This window comes from Megascapheus bottae, chromosome 2 (genome assembly GCF_031878675.1).
Source record: "Megascapheus bottae isolate mThoBot1 chromosome 2, mThoBot2.hap1, whole genome shotgun sequence".
Classification (NCBI taxonomy): Eukaryota; Metazoa; Chordata; class Mammalia; order Rodentia; family Geomyidae; genus Megascapheus; species Megascapheus bottae.
Window position 1 is genome coordinate 16,907,506 of NC_143510.1, and position 26,536 is coordinate 16,934,041.

General features: G+C 43.1%; 1 protein-coding gene and 1 long non-coding RNA gene across 7 annotated transcripts in view; one reads left to right on the plus strand and one right to left on the minus strand.

Moving 5' to 3' along the window:
• The window catches only part of Cacna1d (calcium voltage-gated channel subunit alpha1 D), a 333,084-nt gene extending 313,633 nt beyond the window's left edge, over positions 1–19,451 (minus strand). For all 6 annotated transcript variants that reach the window (XM_090320974.1, XM_090320966.1, XM_090320957.1 and 3 more), the window contains exons 1-3: positions 18,836–19,451; positions 16,592–16,901; positions 13,009–13,114 (exon numbers count right to left, since the gene is read on the minus strand). In XM_090320974.1, coding sequence (XP_090177100.1) covers positions 13,009–13,114; positions 16,592–16,901; positions 18,836–18,902 — 483 coding nt within the window. In that variant the 5' untranslated portion in view covers positions 18,903–19,451. The remainder of the gene's footprint in view (positions 1–13,008; positions 13,115–16,591; positions 16,902–18,835) is intronic.
• Positions 19,452–19,812: 361 nt separating this feature from the next.
• LOC150066505 (uncharacterized) lies at positions 19,813–21,010 on the plus strand. Its single transcript, XR_016539166.1, has 2 exons — positions 19,813–20,093; positions 20,519–21,010. It is a non-coding gene; the product is annotated as an uncharacterized LOC150066505 (long non-coding RNA).
• The last annotated feature ends 5,526 nt before the right edge of the window (positions 21,011–26,536 follow it).

Below are 26,536 nucleotides of genomic sequence, written 5' to 3' on the forward strand. Positions count from 1 at the left end.
TTTGATGACAGTGAAGGTTGGCCAGAAAGTTACAAGGTTGTTTGAAACCTCTGGCCTGATTTTCTCAACCACAGCCCCTGTTCCTTTGTCAACCATGCACACACCTCTGGGTGGTGGGAATGAAGTGGGATGGAATATGTCAATACAGTTCCCCAAGCACCTACTAAAATCTGAAATGGGAAACTTACCCAGCTCGGTAAGGTTCTGCTATAATCTCTGCTGGGCTACCACTGACTCTGCCAATGGGCCTCCTCTTTTATCAGCATTTAAGTACCAGCAGCTGTCTAAGTACTGACTTCCTTCCCAGCCTCGTGGTTTCGTGTGTGCACTAAGTCAAAAAGCCCACGTGCAAATTGTTGCCCTGTCTTCAACTAGCTACTCCAAGCCCTGTTTCCTCACCAGGAAAATGAAGACCTTGACAGTATCTCCCATATGGATTTAATGTAAGGATTAAATGAGATTAGATGGAAAGCCCCACCTAACTCAATAAATGTCAGCTGTGAGCTAGTAGCAAAAACAATTACCAATGTTTCTCAAGTTATAGTTAAAAATTCAGAGCAGGCAAACCACAGGAAGACAGAGTAACGAAGGAAAGATCCTCTGTATCTGTAAAGCAGCTCTGCTGACTCTCTTACCCTATTCTAGCCACTAGCCAGTTCCTCATAATTCTCACAAAACATTGAGACAGTCTATTGACAAATGATTTCAGGAAGTTTGTGTGTGTGTGTGTGTGTATGTGTGTGTAATAAAAATTGGGGAGATAAGAGGAAGGAAAACTATCTTTCAGAAGATATACAAAGAGAAAAATTTGAAGAGATAGTTAAAAAATCTGACTCCAGGATCAGCTTGCCTTGAAGATGCTATCTTTCAACATTAATGGCCCTGGTGTTGTCAGATGGTGAGTGCCCGGCTTCAAGCTGTCACTCTACTGAGGAACGGACAAATGTCCTGGCCTAACATCCCACTTGAGTCCTTTCTCACTGTGAGACCTTAGGCAAGTCATACTGCCATGCCAGGTCAGGATGGTCAGAAGATGTCTGAGGCTGAAAGGGATGACACTGATCAAGATGCGCTGTGTTCAAGGGCTTTATTAAATAGCAACTCCTTTGTACAACTATTTAAAGACAATAAAACTATTTTTGTTGTTGTTGATGATCATGGGGCTTGAACTCTGGGCCTGGGTGCTGTCCCTGAACTCTTCAGCTCAAGGCTACTGCTCTACTCTTTGAGCCACAGTCCCACTTCTGGTTTTCTATTGGTTAATTGGAGATAAGAGCCTCACGGTCTTTAATGCTTGGGCTAGCTTTGAACTGAAATCCTCAGATCTCAGTTTTCAGAGTAGCTAGGATTTACAGGTGTGAGCCACCATGCCTGGCTACAGCACTTTCAATTTTATTTATTTATTTATTTACTTATTTACTTATTTATTTTTGCCAGTCGGGGCCTGAGCACTGTTCTGGGGCTTTTTCAAGGCTAGTGCTCTACCACTTGAGCCACCAGCACCACTTCCGGCTTTTTCTATGTATGTGATACCGAGGAATCAAATCTGGGTCTTTGTGCATGCTAGTCAAGCAGTCTACCACTACGCCAAACTCCTAGTTCACTTTAAAAAAATAATAATAATAAGCTTTCTCTGACCCCAATCATACTAGAATCAACCCATGGAGCCTCCTAGAAAAAGAATTATTCAGCACTTCTCTCTCACCAAATTTTTGCTAGCTGTCTTCACTTCTGGCATTCCAACCTTGAATTTTGATTTTATCTCCAACAGATAGAAATTCTGAAGAGCCTCAGAGTCACCATTGCCAAATATTTTTTAATGATTTATAATTAGTTAAGCCCAAGAAAAGTTAATTTGTACATTATCATTTTTGAGTGAATAAAAGACGAAGGGGCTAATTACTGGTATAAAAGGGCAGCATTTAACACCTAACTTAGGTTGTGTTTGCACAAGCTAAAAGCAGTCCTTTAAATAAACAGATTTTTCATTATACTCCATTATTATTTACTGAAGACTATTCAAGGATGTCCTCTAACAATACTGGCTGCATCCTGAGATTCAAGTAATAAAACTATAACTCCTCTAAGAAAATGGGGAAAAAATGTTCCCATCAATCCATACTCTGTATTCAGATTTGTTAACTAAGTTAAACAGACAGGGAATGCATTTAAGGTACAATATTATACACATTAACAATGCCCAAAGAAGTACTTTATGACTCTAAATGATCACTGTCTCAGTCTCCCCAGCTTTAGTCCTCTACTAATTCATAAAAGAAAAAAGCAACATTCTCTTAGAATACAGAAATACTTTCATTCATAGTACTGTTAAATGTTATGTCCTAACCCTTTAGGGGAAAAAAAGTGAGTGTAGAGAATATGTGTTTACACAGCATTTCTGACTCTTACAAAAGTATAACAGAGCTATGGTTCACAGTCCCCCACCACTGTGCCTTACACGGTACAAAGAGGCAGGCTGTACAGTCCTCCTTGGACCTCCTTCCTGGAGAGTACTTTGTGGATATGTGAGGCTGCCTCCCTTGGTAGAGAGGATAAAAGCCATGTAAGTTAGGACATGCTTTCTTTTACTGCCACTGCTAGAAATGCTAAAGGCCTGTGGTGTGCCCAGAAGTGCTAGCAGTCCACTGACTTAAAGTGTCTGGGCAGAGCTACTTTGTTTCTATTCCCACTGTCCCATTTTTCTTCAAACTCCATTTTCTGGCCTACCTCAGAGTTTGGGGAGATTGAAGGGACATAAGCCTCATGACAAATTTTCACTGTGTATGAAAAATAAATCTGTTAACATTAAAAGAACATGGGATATTGGAAAATACCAAATTGGATATATTTCTTCTCCAACTAACAAGGACAGAAAAGAATAATGTATCTTGAAACTAACCTGAAAGCCAGATACTATAATCCTAGCCACTTACATGGCTGAGACCTGAGGATCACAGTTCTAATCCAGCCTGGACAGAAAACCCCATGAGTGTCTTAGCTCCTATTTACCACCAAAAAGCTGGAAGTGGAATAGAAACTCAAGTGGTAGAACGCTAGCCTCAAAGGGGAGAAAAAAATAGCTCACAAACAGACAGGACCTGAGTTCAAGCCCCAGGACTGACACTGACACTGAGACACACCCACATTCACACACACAACTGAAAGTGGCAGTGTAGCTGAAGTGGTAGAGGTCTATTCTTGAGCACAAAGGCTTAGGTACAACACTCAGGCCCTGATTTCAAGCCCTAGGACCAGCTAAATTCTGAAGTCTCACACAGTTATTATGTAGACTGAGTTGGGTTGATAAAATGAGGTGTTATTTTATTATTGCTTAATCATTTAAAAGAATCTATTCATCTCTATATAAAATTTAGATGATGATTTACAGTAAGAATGCTAACTGTAAAAAACAAAGCTGTTTTTTTTTTTTTTTTTTTTTTTTGCCAGTCCTGGGCTTGAGCTCAGGGCCTGAGCACTGTCCTTGGACTTTCTCAAGGCTAGCACTCTACCACTTGAGCCTCAGCACCACTTCCGGCTTTTTTCTATGTATGTGGTACCGAGGAATCGAACCCGGGTCTTCATGCATGCTAGGCAAGCACTTTAACCACTAGGCCAAACTCCCAGCCCCACAAAGCTGTTTTTAAATCCCAGGTTAGTTTTTCTTGATGAAAAGGTATCAGCAACCTGAAAAGCCACATACAGAAGGGACAGAGGTCAGGGAGCCAGGGCTAGTATGCTCAGCACACAAAGTATTAGTAAATATTTGTTGAGTAGACAGTCTCAATTTCCTTACATATAAGCATGTGTCCTTACAGCCCTATAAAAACATCCCCAAGTCTAGGTGTGATATACTTCCCCAGAGACACAGGAACAGGAGGCAGAGTGGGCCCTCGGGAGCTGACTGCAGCAGGCAGAGGGAGGGCAAAGAGTGTGAGCCTCTCTCCTAATACTGTGTATCCCAAGTTCCCTCCTTTTCTGCTGCCTTGTGAGCTCAGCTCAGGCAGGGCAGCCACCCTGAGCGGTCTGCACGTGCCTTCCCTCCCCTCTGTCAGCCCCACCTCTCTCTAGTTTGACCCTCATAATCATTCATTCAATCATTTTAACAGATGACCTGGGATTCCTAAAATTGCCATTCACACAAAAATTAACGCAAATAACTGCCTTGAAAGTCTGAAAAAGTCATTGTCCCCAGCCTGGGTAGTGTCTGGCGGCCCTTCTTTCCTTGTGGGAAGAATAAGGCTATATCCTACAAGATCTGTGTCAACTTCCACCCTCATTCTCCCCCACCACACACAGAAGAGAAGGGAGGCCAAGAAGAGCTGAGCTCCCCTAAAGCAGTTCCTTCTTTATCCCCACCTTCAGTCATTCTTTTCTTCTTCTGCCCTGCACCACTCACATCCAGCTCTCCTTGTTCAACCAAACACCCTAACTTCCTGTAACAATCCCAGCTAGGTGGATACCAGTCTAACCAGAGTTAAAAGGGAACAGCACCCCCTATTTACATGAACAGACAGGAGTTGGGAGATGAAAATGGATTGGGACTGCTAATGGCAGAATCCCAGGGAACAGCACACCTAAGAGGCAGAAGACTAGATGATCATCTACTCCTGGGTGGCCTGCTAAGCCCACTCTGCCCTGCAGGACTAGGAACACCACACCAGTATCCCTCCCCACAGTACATCTGTCCTCTCAACAGTAACGGTGTGCACAGGCCCTTTGGCCCAAACAGAAAACTCTGGAACCTCTGCAACTTCTTTAAGAACATTCTCCGGTGATGAGCTATTAGGGTCCTATTTGGGACTTTTCCTTCCACCTCATTGATTTAACAAGAATTAAATGCCTCTACTGCTGGGCAAGCTGTCTCCTCTGTAACAATTAAGAGCCTCACTTTCCACAGCCAATTAAAAATTACACAGATACTATCACTCAATCTATTGCAATCATTTTTTTTCAAATATTCAATTTGAGTAGCAGGTAAGAAAGCACTGGGGGGGGGGGGGGTTGCAGGAGCATGGCCTAGTGGTAGAGTGCTTGCCTAGCATGCAGGAAGCCCTGGGCTCAATTCCTCGGTACCACATACACAGAAAAAGGCAGAAGTGGTGCTGTGGCTCAAGTGGTAGAGCACTGGTCTCGAGAAAGCCCAAGGACAGTGCTCAGGCCCTGAGTTCAAGCCCCAAAACTGTAAAAATAAAAAAAGCACTGGGTCTTCCCACAGGCCTTTCCTTAGATGAGTGGAGGAGAACTGAAGTAATACAGATGGGAGACAAACCAACCATAGATGTAGGGACCTCAGAAACCTGACATGGGGAGTAGGAATGGAATCCTGATATCATTAAACCCCATACTTCAAATGCAGCTTTTCGCTTGAACAGTGGGCTGGGCTTGTAGCTCTGGGGAAAGCACTTGTGTACCTTGCTCAAGGCTTTGGGCTCGATCCCTAGCACCAGGATGGGGTGAGGAGATACCCTGCTAACACACATATCCATTTTTTCTCTTTCAGACAAGCCAATTTGAGTGCTTTTCCACAACTTATAATCTAAAGGTTTCCAGCTAAGGAAGAACAATGTGTCAAAGGTGGAGCTGGGAATTCTCTCCTTAATGTGTGCATACTCAACAACAGAATTTGGTTTTAGGGGTTGTGTTGGGTTTAAGGGTTTTGTTTTGTTTCTTGGTAGTATTGAGATCTGGACTCAGAGCTCTGCACTCACTAGGCATGTACTTAACCATCTTTGCCACGCCTCCAGTCCTTTTGTGTTCTAGTTAGTTTTCAAACAGTCTTGCCTTCTGCCTTGTCTAGCCTGGAGCTCAATCCTCCTACTATACTTTCCACTGCAGCTAGGATGACAGGTAAGCACCACCTCACCACACTTTGATAAAGTGCCATGATCAGCTTTGTCTGAATCTCATTCACTTTTGCCCACAATGGTCTGAAACCACAATCCTCTAGGAAATGTTCAAAAAAAGAGAGATAGAGAGAACAGAAACACTGCTAGAATTGTTTTTAAGGAACTTTAATAGCAGTAAATTTGAATTTTTAAGAGCTGAATTATATTTCTGAAGAACTATCTTATCTATTCATGATCTGTTTTTTATACAAATGAAGTAAACAACAAGAGAGATGAAGGGGCTCACATTGTTACTGGACCCTAACTTCCAGTAACCATTTACATTGGTTATTTTTTGGCTCTCCTTCCAAAACTCTTTAGATGAAAATGACTCTTCCAGCCAGACGCTGGTGGGTCAGGCTGTAACCCAGTCACTAAAGTGGCTGAGATCTGAGGATCATGGTTCAAAGCCATCCCAGGCAGGAAAGTCCGTGAGTATTAACCAGCAGAAAACACAGAAATGGAGCTGTAGTAGTTCAAAGGGATATAGCACTAGCCTTGAGCACAAAACCTCAGAGATAAACACCCAAGCCCTGAATTCAAAAGAAACTGACACTTCCATCCAGAACCACTATTGAACATAAGCTGACTTTTCATAGGGATTCAAAAAGTACGAAGAAGTGCTCTTCTTCCTTCCTATGTCAATACAAAGAGTGAAATTTGCCAAGAAAGGAAGACAATCCTGAAATTAAGGATGAGCTCTGACAGGCGTTTCCTGCCATCTCATTAATACTGGACAGTAAGTCAGCCTCTCTAGATAAACATTAATCATTAGCCAAATGTTGAAAATTAACTAATAATCTATAAGGATATACCATGGCACTCTGTGTGATCATTTACCTATCCACTTATTCAAAATGCATTTCCTGATGTGCCTACTGTGAGTCAGATGCAGAGTTGAGTTCACAAGGCTGGAGATGTGAATCAGGTTCTAGTCTCAGCCTCTAGGTACTCACATTCTACTTAAGGTAAAAGAGAATGGTAACTTTTCCATGTTTATCAGACTGGGGAGAAATCAAGTATGTACTTGAGCAGACAAGGCAAAGACAAGAGTCTGAGAAAGCTGGACATAGGAGGCAGAATGTGAACTGTCCTGAAAGACTAGGTAAAAACTAGACATACAATAATATACAACTATGCTGAGTGAAATAGATTACACCTATAATTCTAGCTACTGTAAGCTTAGATACAGAGGATTACAGTTCAAAGACAGCCTGTGGGAAAAAGACACCCCTGCCCCCCCCACAACACACACACACACACACACACACACACACACACACACACACACACACACCCCAGATAAAGCTGGCTAAATATGAGAAGGGGTTTCAAGGTTCAGAAGTAATATACACATTACCTGATGACTGAAACTGTAACCCCTCTATATATTATCCTGACAATAAAAAGAAAGAAAAAGAAAAAGCTAGCTATGGCAAGGCATACTGTTATCCCAACAAAGGAGGAAATGTTAATAGGAGATTCTCAGTCTGGGTTGGCCCAGGTAAGAAGTAAGACCCTATCTCAAAGGTAACAGAGCAAAAAGAGCTGGAGATTTATCTAAAGTGCTAAAGCAGGTGTTAAAGATCCTGAGTTCAAACCACAATATAGTACTACCAAAAAGTAGTAAGAAAAAAAGTATAATTGAAATAGAAATAATAAAGGAAAGATACACTATAGATGGTTAGAAATTAACTCAGTTCACCATGTGGGAATAAGGACTCCAACTTGAAAGGAATGTGGCAAGGCAAAGTTCCTTTGTTGCCATCAGCCAAAAATCTGGCAAGCATCACACAGAACAGGAGGACTGCATCCTTTTTATCCCTAACACAGGAAGGCCCTTCCCCTCTGCTAGAATCGGCTAAGCTCACGTTTATAATCTGTTCATGACTGACAAGTTTGAAGAGGGCAGGACATCTTAATTACTCACATCCTCTGCTACTTTCTTGAACAACCTAAGGCGTGTCTTAATTACTCACACCCTCTGCTCCTTTCATAACTTGATGAAACTGTCTTAGCAGGAAAATCAACAAAAACCAAGCCACCAGATCAAAGCATAAATTTTTAAGCAACCCACTTGTTTTTTCTCACAAAATTAAGAGCATAACACGTACCTCCCTTTTCAGCAAAGTCCAATGATCCAGGTTACAAATTTGTGTTTCAGGTACCCTATTACAATTCACTCCACTCTGGAAATGGACAAGAGTCTAAACTACATGACCATGAAGATCCAATAAGCTTGCTATTTAAGCCCACCTAACAGAGTACCCAAGGCTCTCAGCCAGGGAATAGAGAAAGCAATCATACCGGACTGTCCCACAACGTCCTCTGCCTTTGCAACACATTCAGTCACATTGACAAGCATGTAAAGGCCAGCACAGCTTCTCTGAGACTCCAACTGTCTCTGCTACTGCGAGACAATTTGGGCTCTGGAACTAGAGCCCAAATGTACAGGATCTCTTGGCTGAACCCATCCCTAAGGGCTCCTTCAGGCAAAGGTGGACAAGAGTCACAGACACTAAGCTTTTCAAGAACAATGTGAAACACTTCCACCAACTTCCAGACGTGGACTTCCATAGACCTCCTGCCCAAGAAAATCCTAAATGGTGGCTTGAGGAAGAAAAAGGGGTATACTTCTCCCAAGACACTTGTTCCCTGGACAGTTATCAATACTTACTGAACATGTATTATTGTGTCAGAGAGATCAGGAATTCATCAATGGTTCTCCCTGAATTTATTATAAAGATGGTTAATGAAAATAAAGATGCGCAAGCCAGGCACCAGTGGTTCACACCTATAATCCTACCTACTCAGGTAGCTGAGATCTGAGTATCACGGTTCAAAGCCAGCCCAAGCACGAAGTCCCATGAGACTCATCTCCAATTAACTACCAGAAAACTCAAAATGGCACTGTGGCTCAAAGTAATAGAGCACGAACTTGAGCTGAAGAGCTCAGGGACAGTGCCCAGGACCAGAGTTCAAGCCCCACAACCAATAAAAAATAAAGATGTGCAACCATATATTTATGTGTTACATATATACAAGTAGCAAGCATTTTATACACAACGTGCTGTGAGAGATATTCCAGTAAGATTGTTTCTTTGAAGCTGGGTATGAGAACTCATGACTGTACAAATCGCTTTTTTAGGAGGCTGGGATCAAGATCACTACTCAAGGTCATCACTGGGGAAAAGTTTGTAAGATTTTGTCTCAATCAATAAAAATGCTGAGTATGGTAGTGTTTACTTCTCATGCCAACTACAGGAAGTGCACATAGAAGGCCCACCATGGGCCTTAAAAATTGGCTGGAGGCATGGTATAAGGCCTCCTAGCAAATGTAAAGCCCTGAGTTCAAACCCCAGTTTGACCCAAAATGAAGACTGTTCCTTCCAACACAGGGGGGAAAAAAAGGAATTATTCTTGAGCCTCGGTCAGGATAATGACGTCTAGAGAAAGGGTAATTGGGATAAAGAAAGACATTCACATGAAGAAAATGGTAAGAAAAGCCAGGAGGCAGACTAATAAAAGAAGGGGTGTTTAGAAACTTGGGGTGACAAACAGAAAAGGGAAACTATGAAGGAGAGACATGAAGGATACATCAAAGGTCAGACCAGACTGAGCTGCAATCTCACTATGGGGGTCTGTCCTCTCCCCAGTGAGCAGTGAATAGCTATTGAAGCCTTCAAGATCACTTCAGCCAGTCATCTGACACTGGTGTAAATGGAGAGAAAAGGGAAGATGGATAGGACTGTTACAGAGGCCAATGTCAACAAGCTAAAAATACAAACATACAGCCCTCAACAAGATTTAAAAGGGGGGCAGGAAAGGAGTCAAAGAGTTGGGGAAAAAAAAAACCTTTCTGTTTAGTTAAACAAGCATTTACTAAACACCTGATATGAGCCAGACCCTTTGCTAGATAAGGGGTAGAGATGCTGAGCCACAGAGAGACCCTGTGCTCTGGTCACTCCCTGCAGGCTTAGAGGAACATCCAGTTATCAGCAGACAGCAAGGAAGCACGGACTTGGCAGATGGGAGATCCCCGTTTTGGACATTTCTAATTTGAGGCCCATTCAGTGCCACAGAAAAGGGAGACAGACTGGAAAGGGAGAAGGTTGCCCAGTCTAAAAACTGTCCAACTATACAGTCTGCTTAGGAGAAAATGAAGATTAGCACATGAAGTGTTTTTCATCACAGGGAAGCTTAAATAATCATCTGACACCTGACACAGAAGTGCTTCTTCCTTGATGTCAACAGAAAAATAAATGATACACTCTTCCTGCAAGAGGAACTGAGGAAGTACAGTTTGTGAGGAAGGCCATGGCTGTGGGAACTGAGTGAGCTGTTTCCATGGCTTCAGCCTCCACGAGTCCCCACAAGTCCGCAAATGAACACTGCACAGAAACTTAGATTTCATATTTTTAAAACAATCTAACGCTGGGAAAACTTGCTTCCCTTAAGGTAGTCACCAAATTACCAAAGATGGCTTAGTTACCCACTACCCGGACCAAGCACACATTGAACCCCTAGGGAAGGCCACATTCCATGTCCAACGCAAGTATTCATTTCACTTCAAGTGACCTGAAACAGCCGGGAACACTGGCCAAAGAGCTGGACCTGAACTTCACCCTAAGAGCTTATCAGACACATTTCTCAGTAAGCTATCAGGCAAAGAAAACCACTAGCCCCACAATATATACAACTGTGTAACTCCTGTCAGCCTGCCCTTCCTTGTGTCATTCACATTAAATGAAAGGTATTTACTACAGAAGAAAAATAAGCTTTGTTCAGCTGCATCTAAACCAATCCCCAAAATAGAGCAATCACTTTAGTATAAACTGGGTCAAATGTGAAAAAATAAAATAAAATCAACAACAAAAATAATAACAAAAATCACACTGGAATCCCTGATGGGAGGATAGACAGGGCAAGGCTCAGAGTCAGGGGCAAATCCACAAAGATCCTCCCTTCCCACTCTAGAAAAGGAAATACTGAAAGAGTCAGGCAGTGCACAAATTCATCTAACATGTGACCATCCAAGTAAAAGCCAGACAGGAACTTTAATGCCACAAGTTCTGGAGTACTCAGTAAAGAGGTCAGAAAAACACACACTGGTTTTTAGAATAGCCTGCCAAATTAACACACTGCCTATCTCACTTCAGAATAAATCTAGTGTTTTAAGAATTGTATTTTTTTTTAAAAAAAAAAAGGATCCACTTGAAGAACCTGCAAGGGGAGAAAAGAGATTTATCTACTATTTCTTGTGTTATTTTATTTTCTCACTTATAACAATGCCCTGAGTTACACTGGGGGAAAAAATTCAGAATATTAATTGGCTTACAGATGTAGCTACATTAATTATTCCATTGATCTAAGTTAATCTGCCTTTCTGAAAGGTATTTATTTTCTAAGTTTGTTTAATCATGTTCTCTTGATTTGCAAAAAAGCAACAAACTGGGTCACCATCCTCATGGTTAAATTTGGTAACAAGGCTAACACCATCTGTGGCCTAGACTAGAATGATCCATCACCATTGATGGGAGAATTTTCACTACTTCTACCTTTACTTTCAACCATTAATCTAACATCACATGTCTACTACAAAATCGAAAGCCATTTTAAGTATCCACAATTGTAAGCGTAGTATAAATATATATATATATACATATAAACAGTTTGAAGGTGTCTAGCTCACATTTATAGTCACATTTTCAGCAGCAGCCGCTAAAAACTTCTGCAAATTCTCTAGAAATCGTGCTAACAAAATAAAAATACAAGCAGACATCATGCTATTCCTGAAATATGCAAAATATTTAAAGTGTAATGAGAAGCCTATACATAAACAATTTACCTTTTGGTAAATTCATAAGAGCATAATTTCATAATCTTCGGAAAACAGAAAAACTCTCCATATCTAGGGAAAGTCTAATGTGTTTGCCTTTATAACATTTACTCGGCGAAGAACATCTAGCCCTGCTCAAAGATAGCTTTAACATGAGAAACCAAAACCAAATGAAAGTAACTAAAAGAGAAAACACAAGAGCTTCCAGATAGTCAGCATGTCATCTACCATTCTGCATGCCCCTCCAATAATACCAACTCTTGCTAGTAAGATGTTTCAGTACTAGAAAAAAATTCCTGAAATGTATCCTGAATCATCAAAGTAAAACTATGAATGTCAAAAGTCAAAATAAATATATAAGTATTTCTGTAAACCCTAGTGATCTTTTACCCCCACCCCCTTAATTGTTGAATAAATGAATGACAATGCAGAGAGGGTATGTAGGCATGAGAAAGGCCCCCAAATACAACTAGCTGACAACTGAAAAGGCAAGTTTCAAGTCTCAGTCCAAGGCTCTTTAGTACCTCAAAAAAAAAAAAAGGCAACAAAACCTGTATCAATTTTTCCTGAAAGAAGTTCTACGGAACACTGGCTTCATGATATTAAAGTCTTCAGGGGGAAAAAACAGCTGAAAGAATCCATAACCAATTGCTTTTAGGAACTGAGTTAGAAAGAAATGAAACCTATTTTTTAACTGCAAAACTTCCCAGAGCTTTTACTCAGCTAATGCTCACTATAAATCTTTAGGAGGACAGTAAGTATACAGAAATATCCTGGTATACTTAACTATAGACTCATTTATCCTGAGACATTTCACAGGACCTAGTACAGAAATTCTAGTACTATACTGTTTGATTCTCCAAATTATGTGCAGTTATTAGTTTTGTTATACTCTATTCAATAAAAATTCATAGCTCATGTGTAAAATCTATAATTCTTACTTACCAGAAAAATTGACCAAAGTACTCAGCACTATTTAAAAAAATAACCTAATATCAAGAGATGAATGGTAAACAACAAAAGCTTATGGAGAGAGAAAAGTTATCTTAAAATCTGCTACAAATCTCTTCCATTAAAAAGTTCCACATCTATTTATACAAGATCCGTGATTTTAAACACTTTTAGTCAGTGTAAATGTAAGTATGGGTCAAAATAAATAAATAACACAGCTGTGAAGCTGCATGACTATAAACTTTACCCACCCTCAAAGCCAGCTGCCAGGTTAAATACAGAATCAAGTAATAACCACACATACCAGGACAAGCAAGAAACTGAGACACTTACCAAGTTATGATTTGTTGAATTAGAATCATCTTCAGGGAATGGGATGTAAATAGCTAAGGCCACACAATTGGCAAAAATAGCCAATAATATAAATATGTCAAATGGTCTGAAAAAATTACTGTTAAGGTACATATATTATGCAAACATAAACCATTCCTCTTATCACACTCTCAATCACACCACCTCTGGATTGCTTTTCAAATGACAGTGACATTCACCAATTTGTGTTTTAACTATTTCATCTACTCGATTTTCAGCAGAAGTAATCATAGCTGGTCATCTCACAGTACATTGTCCTATCAAATGACCTCTCCCATGTCCTTTCCTTCTTTTGCAAGGATCAGAGGATCACATTGCATTAATTCTTCTGCTACATTGTATATTAAAACCTAAAGGTGCTGAACAACCAGTTGGAGCAGTGTAGACCAGGTTTCTGCTCCTTAAATTAACTAAGGCCTTACTAAATTCCCAGCTGTTAGAGAAGCAGTCACCATGAGGTAAATCTCTTCTCCAGGTCCTTGATTCCATGTGGTAGAGCCGTTTTCTCAGGGGCTATTCCTGGCTGGGTGAGTAGAAATCTGCCATCTGGATTTGGGCAGACAAAGCTACTAGGACCTTCTCCATTCTTTTTTTAGGGGGGGGCTCTCACATGGCATGATCCAATACCTCAGACACTGGGATAAGCATGCCAGGCTTCAGTCCCTTCTTTTGCTTTCTCTACTAGAGTAATCAATAGCTATCACTGTTTCAAATTAGAGCTAGACTAGACCTTAGTGTATAATGTGCTGTTGCTGTATTCAATTTATAAACAAATTAAATTAAAAAGTCATAAGAAATCAGCACCAGAATACTTTCAAAGTGGGCATTAACAGTTTCAAATCTCGAGGGCAGTCTGGAAGAATCACTTCGAGATCAGCCTTCAACAGATACTTGCTTAAACATTCTGGTATTAGTAAGAGACATTGTCAAAACTGGCAATACAAAATTCGACATCTGCCAAAATGACTGCTTTTCAGCCTTTCCAAACACAGAATTTTATGAATACCAACCTAATCGGCAGTTTCTAGGCTTGATTTTTACAATAGTGCTCCTATAGACTCACCCACAGAGGCAAGGCCGTGGTTTAACTAAATCTCTCAAGGTATTAAGATTCAAGGATATAAACAGACTGTTCTCCATTCATCTTTATAGCCTTCTGGGAACTCCAAAACCAATACAAGAAACAAAGAGCCCAAACCTCACTGGAAGACACTTTGGTTTTCCTAAAGCCTCTGCCCCTGTGAACTGCTTTGATAACTCACTGGAATAAGGACAGAAAAATCATTATTTCCTTCCTAACTTTGATGGGTTTATTATGATTCTCTTAATTCATCTGGTATTACAAAATCTTTTATCCAGGGATCCAACTTTAAGACAGTCCACCTTAAGATGACAACCAAATTTTGTTGTCATTTCTCCTCTCGGCAGATCTTCTCCAAAGTTTAAAAGTCAACTGCCCCAAAATAATTCTCTATAAAAACAAAATTAGTCTTTCCCCTCCCCCATATCATCATTCTTCCTTTGCAATTTCCCTAATGACGTGCATGATAAGCTGGCAAATATGAGAAAATACTAACACTGCTCTGGAAGGGTAAATATACAGCGCAATTTTTATTATTATTATTTTGTTCTACTTTTAGTCTCCAGACACTAGAGGCCACCTTCCCACTACCACAAGAAACTGACAGGTCTAACTTTAACAATTCTTTTGGATAAGGGGGTCATCTCTCACTACCCAGGGTCTAAGACCTTAGTATACCTATCTATAAAGACAAAACAGACTCTCCTCTCTCCCAGTGTTCACTGGGCCTGACACAGTTGTTTGGAAAGGATCTCTATAACTCGCTCCCTGAAATAGAAGGTAACTGTCATTGAAAAAAAAATAGATCATGCACCATTTACTGTCTATGTATTCTCAACTTGTCCCACTTGTAAGCAGGCTTCTGCTTGGACAGTTCACACATCACAATTCCTATATACTAGTATCTGGCAACTCAAAAAAAAAAAGGGGGGGAAGCTGGCAGCATGATCCAGGAATTCACTCCTTATGCATGCTTTGCTATGTACAAATTACTTTGCACCAAGAAAAACAGCATCAGGCCTCGTATCTCACCCCACCTATAAAATTGTAACCCCACCGAGAAGTTTCTGCTTACTCAGAATCACATCAGGCCAACCAAAGGAGGAGGACATCTCTCTGGCAAGTGCAGTTGCTGCCCGCGACTCTGGCGAGACCACTGAAGTACACCCTGATTTAGCCAGCTCCTTCCTGGCACAAGTATTGTCCTCAGACTAAAGAACTTAACAAGAAAAATGTACACAAAACCCCAACTATGCAAGAGACACCATAGCATCTGTTCTAAAAAGAAAAGGACATGAGGAAACATACCCTAGCACTCAGCTGCTCTCTCCAAAAACCTTTCTAGACGGTTGCCTCATTTTAACTCCTGATCATGAGCAGAGAAAATAACCAGCTAAGACAAGGAGTGTGTAAATAGTTCACTGGGCACTTCCATTATTAGAATTCTACTTTCTAGCTGGCTGTCAATGCCCTTACAGCATGTCCTCTCCATCCTCAGAGACACATACAGGGAGGAAGCTCTATAGTCACACTTTTGTCTGTGGGTAATAATGGTTGTCAGCCCCCACAGACCCTTCTAGAAAATGAAAATGCTTTCTTTTACCCAAACCAAAGAAGTCATCTAATTAATTTGAAAGTCATTTGCTCAAAAGTCTAGCCTCAGTCAACCTTTTCCGAAGGATGACAGTAACCTATAGTTTGGCCTCCAGGTTTGGGAAAAGGGATAAACAACATGAAAAGCACAATTGTCCAAGTCCTAGGACATGACAGCCATCCTGGAGCATTTCGTTCAGTTTTAAAAATGCAAAGGAGACACCCAGAAATGGAACTTCAGTCCAAGGACGTAGGCAGAATTTTTTTTTAAATAAAGGCAACAACTGCAAATTCCTCCACTGAGAAGACTGCTCTGTAACTCACTTGGGCTCAGGAAGGAGAGGCACACACAAGCCTTCCTTGAATAGGCTTCCTTATGCTCATGTTTCAAAGGGTTTTTTAGAACTTATTAAAAAGAAATTCCAAGAAGCCATACTATCGGTCAGCAAAAAAAAATGCCCCCTATGCAGCATTCATATATGCAGCTACCTGAGCAGCTAGAATCACCAAATAGAAAAGCTAGAAACAACCATAGCCTCAGTTGTAGTTGTAAAACATTAGAATGAGAAGATTCCACCAAACATCACTACCATGCAGTAGGTACAGTCTTACAGCAGTCTCAGTCTTTTTTCCTTTTCATATCGGCATATTTCATTGTCAATAGGTTCAATATATACCACTCTCCCAAAAAAGATTCAAAACTAGCCCTCTAGTACCTAACGACCTTCATACACCATGAAACTTCTTTCTATACGTCGTCTATAGCTCACAGACTGCTAGAGCTTTGTGTCATTTCAGGAAGTAAATCCTTTCAAAGAACAGATGGCGAAAGAAAAAAAAATGAGAAAGACTTCCCGGATAAAAGGATACTTCCATTCCACTATACTAATGCAGGCTCTTCGGATAGGGTTATTCAGTGATAAACAGAAAAGGGCGCGGGCAGGTCGGCTGTTGGACGAGTTACCCTGTTTTTTGCTCTTGGCGTATTGCTGACGTTTTCTTTGGGAGAGAGATCCTACAGGTGGGGGTGCAGAGGTGCTCATAGTCTGGGCAGCCTTGGCCTGTCTAGCAGCATCGATTGCAGCTTGCCAAGACAGGACCGTTTGCTTGGAGCTATTCGGTTGACAAGTTGGTCCTTCACCAGAAAGAGGGAGTCTGGTGCCTCTTGCATAGTTTACCTCTGGGGAGAAAGAGAAAAATGATGTTAAAACAAACAAAACCAGGAATCCAATGTACATAGAAGGAAAAAAAAAGCAAAAGTTGTCTTCTACTAAAGGAAATCATTCCTTTTTCCATTTTGAATCTCATATCCTACTTTTTTAGCAGCAGGGTTGGCTCCAATAGTCAAGTAGCAAGAAAAGTCCACAGTGTTCTACTCCAAGTGTCAGTCTTACAGGATCACTGCTGCACCATACCCAGGCCATGTAGCTCTCTTCCATAGCCATGTGTTTGAAAGGAGTCTTTTAGTACTGTGACAAACTGAGGTCATTCCCACCTTTACTTTATGTCTTTCTGACTTAAGATCCCACATACCTCTTATGACTTAATAGGTATGTATAACAGCTTTTCTCTAAAATAATCATCATCATCATACACAAAAAGGCAGTGCCAATAATTCAATAGTTTTAATCATTTTCAGGGTGTTACTCCAACATCTTTCCACAGTCACAAATGCAATTTTTTTTACAGCATAGGGAAAAAAAAAAAAAAAGAAAAGAAAAAACCTCCACTGGTCCCAGGCAATACCAAAAGCCCTATAACAAATATCTAGATTATGCACTGACGCTTCCTGCATATGAAAATTCATGATGCTTGGGACTCATTTCCTCCACAAGCATCAGAAAACAGAAGCATCTTTAGGGCTTTATTTATTTTTTTTGCATTTTAAATTGCAGCAGCATCAGGAAAGCCAGCATCCAGTAATCCTGCACCTCTACACCTAGAACAGACGGGCTACATTACAGCCAGGGGGCCTCAAGGCCTAAGCAAGCATCATCTCCAGTATAGGCTGGCATCTAGGAGCATGCAAGGCAGAAACCCAAAGGGGACTGTTGGGTGTGAGGGCCCCTCATTTGAGTCAAGCTAAACCCATTCAGGTGGCCCACAATCTCCAGCTAAACCACAACTCCAAGTGAAGAGAGGAGACAGAAGGAGAGGTATTGGGGGGGGGGGCGTTGTTTTTGTTTTTACAGTGCCCATTATTGATAAGAGTCAAAGCAATCCCAGGGGTCCTGGTCAGCAAGCCTGGGAACTGAGCAAAGCCAGGCTGGGCAGCAGCTGATCAGAGCCAGGGATGAGACCTGCTCCTCTATCTCCCTTTGGGGAGCACTCACCCAGGAAAGGCTTCCAGCCTACTGGGGTGGTGGGGGGAGGGTGCCAATGATTTCCAAACGGGGGAGGGGCTGACCAGAAGCTCCACCAGCCTCCCTTGACCCAGCCCCCCTCCGGCATGGACACTGCACGTGGTGGTGCCCGGGGCCCAGGGCTGAGGAGGGGAGCCCCACAGCGGCAGCGACTCTCCGGGCATTGCTAGGTTACCGACGTGTGCACAGGAGGCTGGGGAGCGGGAATACTCGCTCTACTCCACCCCCCCACCTCCCCCGCGGGGGAGGGGGTCTGGGAAGGGGTGTGCGCCTCCCCCCACTGGCGCAAACGGGCGGGGGGGGGCGCCCCACGGTCCGGCGAGGACCTTCTTCTTGGTCAACCCGGGGTGGGGGGGACAGGCACCGCCAGGATGGCTGGGGGCTCAGCCCCAGACCCACACCCCTCCCCCCCCCGACCACTGGGGGCGAGGGAGGAAAGTTGAGCCCGAGGACAGTGAACCCGAATCACCCCGACACGCCGCCCCGCGGGACTCCAACACTCCACGGCCGCCCCCACCCCACAAATGCAGAAATTAACTCTGACATTCAGGGCCTGAAGGGGAGAACGGGGTGGCAGCCGCGCAGCTCCCCTGCCTGTGGAGATGACACCGAGCTCGGCGCATCCTCTCCAGGCCCACCCAGCAGAGCACCACTGTGGAGGCGAGGGGGGGCAGGGTGGGGGTCGAAAGGAGGGGACCACCGCGGCCGGGGTTAGATTCTGCAGCGGGTCGCCCCAGCTCGGGCTGCTCACCGTTCGCGTGGTCCTCTTGATGCTGCCGTTGATGCTGCATTTTTTTCATCATCATCATCATCATCATCCACGAACATTTATTGAGCGCCTACTGTGTGCAGGGCACTGTACCGGGCGCTAGGGCCGGGGTGGGATGAATGGGGAAGGGGTTTTACGGAGAGGTGGGAGCCGCGGTCCCTGCCCTTATTTTCGCTTCAGCAGGGGGGTGGGGAAGGACAGGGACAAATAACAGAAAATAGGATCTTTTATAAAAACCGCCTGCCACCCACGCTCCCTCTTTTTCAAAAATGGAGCAAAATAAACTTTTTTTAAAAAAAATGAAATCAGATGTATATATTATCTGAATAATATATACATGTAATTTATTTTCTTTTTTTTTTAATCTTTTTTTTTTTTCCTGCAAAAGAGAATTGGCTTGGTCCTCTCCTCTAGCGGAGGGACGCGGCGGTGACGCCGGCCCGGCCACCGGGGCCGCTCGGGACGCCCCCCATGCCGCCCACCCGTCCGTCGGTCCGCCCGCCCGCCGCGGTGCCGGGTGCCCGCCGCCGCCGACTCGGGACCGCGGACAGCCGGAGCTCACATCCGGGGACGGAGGCGCTCGCCCGCCCGCTCGCCAGCTAGCTCGCTCGCTCGCTCGTTCCGCGCCCGCCGCGCCGCGCCGCGCCGCACGCCGGCTTCGCCCTGGCGACGCTGCGCGCCCGCCGCCGCCGTCCCCCGCGCTCCCCCCGCCCGCCCGCCCGAGCCTCCCACGGGCCGCGCCGCGCCCCAGCTGTCGGCCGCCGGGCCGCGCTCCGCCCGGCCCACGCGCTCACTGTGGCCGCCGCGTGGGACCCGGAGCCGCCGCCGCCGTCGTCGCCGCGACCTGGCTCCGCCGACCCGCGCGCGGGCTCCCGGGGGTTAAGCGCGCTTCGGCCGCGGGCCGCCCGCTTAACCCCCTCGGTGCCGCGGCGGGCTCGCCCCGCGCGCCCCGTGACAGGCGGGTGGCCGCCGTGCGGGGTGCGGATGAACCGCTCCGCCGGTCCCCGGGGGCGGGCGGCGGCCTCGGCGCTCTGGCTCCCCAGGGCCCGGCCTTCCCCCGGGGCGCACCTGGAGGACGCTCCGCCCCCTGGAGGCACAGGTGCGGGCGCGCGACCCTCGCGGCGGGCTCCACCTGCGCCCGGCCCTGACCCGCATCTTCTTGACACCCCCCCCCCCGCCCCTCCAGCTGTGGCTGCGGGAAACCGAGGCGCCCTGCTCTCTACAGAGCACTCGCTCCCAGGTAACCAGCTTCCGGAGCCCCCCCACTCCACCCCCAAAACTCGGGGTCTGGCGGGGGCCGGCCACCTCCCTTCTCGCTCATCACCACCTCTACTTACAGCAGGTACCCGGGAGTACAACGACCAAGTGTCTCAACCCGCTAGTGTTACTTAAAGAAAAAAAACAAAACCAAAAACCAGGACTGAGCTGTGGACTCCCGTCCCGGAGCTGAGTGGGGTGGGGGAGGTTTGCGAACCGCAGCTCCTGTCTAGAGGGGAAAATACAGTATCTGGTGGATGACTGATATTTTTCATTTAGCTTGGTGCTGGGCTGTTGAAGAAGGGCGCCTGCTTTGTTACTTCACAGGATTCGATTTATTTGCCTTTGTTCAGATCTGTTTGTTCCTAGGGCGGTTTTTTTTGTTGTTGTTGTTTTGTTTTGTTTTAGAACGTTGGAGACAAGTAAAAAGCTCAGCGTGAATTAAGAAAATAAAAGTGTTTGTGGGAAGACACCCCGGGGATCCTCAAGTTGTTGGAGCACACCTGGGAAGAGTGAGCAGGGCCCAGACAGAAGGCTCTCCAGGGGTCTTCCTGAGAAGGGTGTCTGGCCTGGAAGGATGAAAACAAGCTTTTATTGACTTGGTTTTTTTGCAGAGAGGTTGGAAAATGACCACGTGTCCTAGTAATGTCAAGCTCATGTGGGCCACCTCACCTGTGGCTGGCTACTTCATAGCCAAAAGCTGAAGGGGGTACAAGATGGTTCCCTTCAAAAGAAGTATCCTCCCATGAAGTATACACTGTATTTATAGCATGCATTACTTTGTGAAGTCCATGCATAGATACAGCCTTACCTCTTGAGATTTTTTCTAAAAAAAAATCTTGTCTTACTATGCTTCAGATCACTTCCGCTCAGTCAACATTCACAAGGCACCTATTAAAGACAACTGTCTGGGCTAGGTGCTATCAGGACAAATCTATGGCAAACCCTCTCTCTATTACAACCTAGTTAGGTAGTGTGTGTGTATACCTTTCTACCATGTAGAACATAGGAGCTATAACAAGTATGGGGTATGTATTATGCAAGCACCAGAGATTATGCAAGCGTTAAAGGAACCTGGAAAGTTTTTACAGAAGAGACAGCATTTTAACTGAACCATAAAAGTTAATGCAGAGCTGGGCATTGGTGGCTTACACCTTTAATCCTAGCTATTCAAGAGGCTAATATCTGAGAATCACAGTTCAAAGCCAGTCTGGGCAGGAAAGTCCAGGAGTCTCATCTCCAATTAACCACTAAAAATTGGAAGTGAAGCTGTGGCTGAAAGTGCTAGAGCATTAGCCCTATCCTTCCTCCTCACACACACACAAACTAATGAAGAGGGGAACAGGTAGAATACAAGGTGATTTGAGGGAGGGCACTGGAGCTGTGCTGTTTGACACTATAAAGACAGAAGTAATAACACTATACATTTATCAAAACCTATTTAACACAAGATGAACATATTAAACACAAACTATGGAGTTCAGTTAATAACCAATACTAGTTCATTAACAGCAATTCTGCCATACTAATGCAAGGTGTAATAACAAAGCTGTTGGACAAGGGAAATGTGGAACTCTATTTACAAATTTCTATAAACCTAGAATGATTTGAAAAAGCATTAAAAATAAAACAGTGGTGCTGTGGCTCAAGTGGTAGAAACTAGTCTTGAGCTAAGGAGCTCAGGGACAACTCCTAGGTCCTAAGTTCAAGGCCCATGACCCACATAATATCTCTCTCTCTCTCTCTCTCTCTCTCTCTCTCTCTCTCTATATATATATATATATATATATATATCAAATATATATGTATCAAAACAAGGCCCATGACCAACATTATATATATATATATATATAAATATTAATCATGTGGGCCGGGAGTTTGGCCAGTGGTAGAGTGTTTGCCTAGCATGCATGAAGACCCAGGTTCAATTCCTCAGTGCATAAAAAGCTGGAAGTGGTGCTGTGGCTCAAATGGTAAAGCGCTAGATTGGAGAAAGCCCAAGGATAGTGTTTAAGTCCCAGGACTGGCAAAAAAATAAAATAAAAAGACAACATGCCAGGCACCAGTGGCTGCTCAGGAAGCTGAGATCTAAGAATTCTCTTTCCAAGCCAGCCCAGGCAGGAAAATCTCTAAGATTCTGCAATAGACCACCAAAATCCAGAAGTGGAGCTATGACTCAAGTGGTAAGTGTTAGCCTCAAGAGAACACCTCAAGGACAGCACCCAGTCTCTGATTTCAAGCCCCAAGACTGGCACCAAAAAACAAACAAACAAAAAAAAACATTACTTTTTTAGGGCATCAACAAAAAAATGTGCTTTGAAAGTAACAAGGTACAAGACAGATTGGAGAGCAAGAGTGGAATATGTGTTTCAGGCTATACCTTTATGGACTACAGGAAAAAGAAGGTATCAAAGGGATGGATGGATGGATGGATGGAGCAAACTAGATCTTTCAGTAAGAGTTAGTGAGAGGTGCTTTAAATGAGAAATGACATAAATTGTGGATCTAGTATATGGATTATAAATGTAAACATTAGTGAGTTTAAGAAACTGAAGTTTTTGACTTTCTATCTTTACAAATAATGCCATCTTTGCAATGCCTCTAGCGAATTTTGTTTGTTTGTTTGAAGGCCTTGATTCTACCTAGTTTCGGATACTTTGACCCATCACTTGGGTAAATTAAATATTTACAATATTAATTACTACATAAATAAATCATAGGTAATAGTTTCTATGTGTTAGATTCTAATATAGACATTTTACAGATATTAACTCATTTGTTCCCATAATTGTAACTTCCCAGACACTTTGGGTGGCCCTGACCCCCCAGCAACAGAGTTGCCAGCACTCAGTGAACCAAGCTAGGAGTCATTTTAATAGCAGTACAGTGGCTACTCTCCACAGTGCGCTTGAGTTTTTAAAGGTAAACACCACATGCAGGTTATCATAACTACACACAGATGGTCAATATCATATGATGTCTCCTTATGATGCCCTCAGTCAATAACCACAAGGATGGAGCCACACACGGGTGATTATAACTACACACAGGTGGTCGAGTAGGTTAAGCATTTTTTACAAAATCAATTTGACAATAAGCGTATGAGATAAGTACTATGAATAGTCTCATTGTTAAGATGATAAAATCAGGACACTCAGGAGTTAAATAACATGCAAAAACCACATACAATTACCAAGTAGCTGAGACAATGAGATATGAAGAAAAGTTAGAATAAGACATTTCACTTCCAATTTGGCCACATGCGCAAAGACTAATTCTGTTGCCAACACTTCAATTGTGGGCTTAACCTTGTAAGACAAACTACTCCCCTTTAAAGGCACAGAGCTGGCATTTTACATGTATTATCTGCATTTCACAGAAACTCTGCTGATTCCCAATCCAGTACTTCAGCCACTTCATGCCCCTGGATCAGGAAGTAGATGCCTCTCTAGTCTTTTTCTCTCACAAATTATCCATCCTGTGTGCAGAAAACACCATGTCACTTCCCTTAAAAAAAAAAAAAAAGCTTGTTTGTCCTTTCCATCCTCACCCAACCTCAACCCCCCCTGACTATGCTTTCAACCTTTTCCTTTCGCACCATTCAACTTCAGTGTGGTCAGCAATCTCCTCATTAGGCTGCAAACACGCTGTGCTCATTTCTGATGCTGCCTTGGCTCCTGTTTGTTCACTGACCTGAAATCTCTGCCTTATGACCTCTACTAAACCCTCCCTGTACAACAAGCTTCTGTGATATCCTACCTCCTCCCAGAAGCCTTCTGTGATTGCTTTATCCACCTAATGCACTTGTGTCTCCATTCTCACCTCCCCTTCCCTAAAGGCCTCTAGTACATCATTGTTCCTGAAGTGATGTCGTTTCTTGTGTCTTGGTTGGTTGCTTATTGGCTATAAACCCTGTCTTTCCAACCACTGTTCAGGTCCTTAAGCAAGAATCATCCCTCTTCACTCCCTGCTCCAACAGCTACATGTTCTGCTCACAGCAGGCACTAACTATTCTGATTAACTTGCTCAGAGTCATAAAAGCTCACAGATATCCCGAGAAATTGTCAGCTAATATTTACCAAATCCCATAAAGTTTATGGCAGCACACTTAGCCATGGATGGTAAAAATATAAAGCAGAAAATTTGGTCCTTCTCACACCAGGAATTCTAATTAAGAAAAACAAACAGATCCTGGAGATTGTATGCAGAATATATTCATAAACACACTGAGAGATTTGGTCTGAATGAGTCACAAATGTTTCCCCTGACAGTGGGGCTGAGATGATAAGTCTGTCCCAATGGCCACCAGAAAAGGAGGTGAAGGATCTGAAGTCACGTGTTGTAAGCAGAGGAATGGTGTATACAAGGTACTGAGCATGTGCAGAAATCAGTTAGCAAGCAGCTAGGATGGAACCTAGAGATAATTAATGGATAGTGGTAATGAATAGGGTTGCAAAGGTCTGAGTATTATCCTATAATCTAACCATTGTGAATATTTTTTTCTTTCAGAGCCCCATTAGACTGCTTGAACAATTGTAGTAAACACCAAAGAGCTTTCATTCTGTAGAATTTGTCTATTTATAGAATTTGGTATTTACCATATTCAAACTGAGAACAATGAACAAAGTTTATTTTATAATTCACTTTTAAAACAGTAAAAAACTGCTGGGTGAGGGTGTCTCACGCCTGTAATCCTAGCTACTCTGGAGGCTGAGATCTGAGATCATGGTTCAAAGCCAGCCCGGGCACCAAAGAACCTGAGACTCTTATTATTAACCTAGAAAATGAAAAGTGGGGCTGTGACTCAAGGGCTAAGGCAGTAGCCTTGAGCTGAAGAGTTCCAGGATAGCACCCAGGCCCACAGTTCAAGCCCCATGACCCCTACCCCCAAAAAAGTAATAAGTATATTACATGCTAACATACTTTATTTTATGAAAAGTAACTCCTTCAGAACAAAATAGCAAGAAGAGTGGTAAATTTTTTTAACTTTTTTTTGTAACCTCCTTACTGTCTGGCTGAAAATAAGACAGATTCTCATATCTTCTTCTGCGTTCAATACATCGTGCTAGAATGTTTGAAGTATGTGATGAATATCTAGCCTCACATAGATAGGTAGTTGGAAAGGGGAGGATTGCTCAAATAGCCTCTTCGGGTAACTGTGGAAGTTACTCATTTTTATGACACCAAACCCAGCTTTTAAAGATCCGTTGACATGTAGAACTTTAAACTATCCATGCACCCTTTCATACTGATATATTAAAATCTATCAGACTATATTGCTTTTTGAGTGATTGATGTCGGGGGAGAGGGTTGTTTTGGGGTTACCAGTCACAGGGCACAGGCACTCGGTCTCAACACTGTCTCTTAGCCTTTTTGCTCAAGGCCAATGTTCCACCACTTGAGCCATAGCTTCACTTCCGGTTTCCTTGGTTGTTATTTCCAGGTAAGAGTCTCATGGACTCTCCTGCCCAGCTGGCTTTAAGCCACAATCCTCAGACCTCAGCCTCCTAAATAGCTAGGATGACAGTCATGAGTCACCAGTGCCAGGCTGAACCAATCTTTTATCCATGCATCATTTGGTAATGTCTTGCATTGGTTATTTGGAACTCATGGGTTCATCAAGTCACTCAGATTTTCTAAATGTTGACACATTTCATCATACAACATAAAAAACACACTTTTATCACCAGCTAGATCATCAGAAAGTCTTTAATATTGGAAAGCTGTCAAGCTCTCTGTGGTAGATAGAAGTTTTTCAAAATTCTCTTTTTTTTTCACTTGAAAGCTCAAGTTTTATAATTGGCACAAATACTGTCAAGTTTCTTCTTTGAAGTAACTAGGCTTGCTTCATTTTAGAGAAAATATCTGCCATCTGAATAACCATAGTTTGTTGGGAAAACTGGGTTCCATGAAAATTACTCCATCAGCTTCCTACCTCAAACCATCACACCAGTGAAACAATCATAGCTAGAGCAGAAAGCTTTCATGCATTTGTCCCAATGTGTCACCAAAATATTAAAAAGACAGATACACAAGAATTAAGATTTAATCAAGTTTGTGATCTGTATTCATTTACCTAGGTGAGTCTAAGTAAAACTGGCTTCAGTCCTCTTCTGTTGGTTGTTTTAGTGTATATGCATTTAGTGTGCAACTGTTTGTTGCGCGGGAACTAAGCTCCTATATTGTGTTACAATTGGTAATCTGACCTCTGCAAGTCTGTAGATCACACTTCGAAAACATTGGAGCTGTGTTGGGCTATTTCAGAGTAGAAAAATATCAAAGGAGGGCTTGAAGAAAATAGCTCTAATTCCAGTGAGCAAGAGAGACGGAGGGGTAGAAATATTTGTAGAGTACAGGAAGGACTGATGGGTCAAAAAGTTACTAATTAACTGCAGTTATTATAAAAGGCAATGTGGTTGTGGGAGT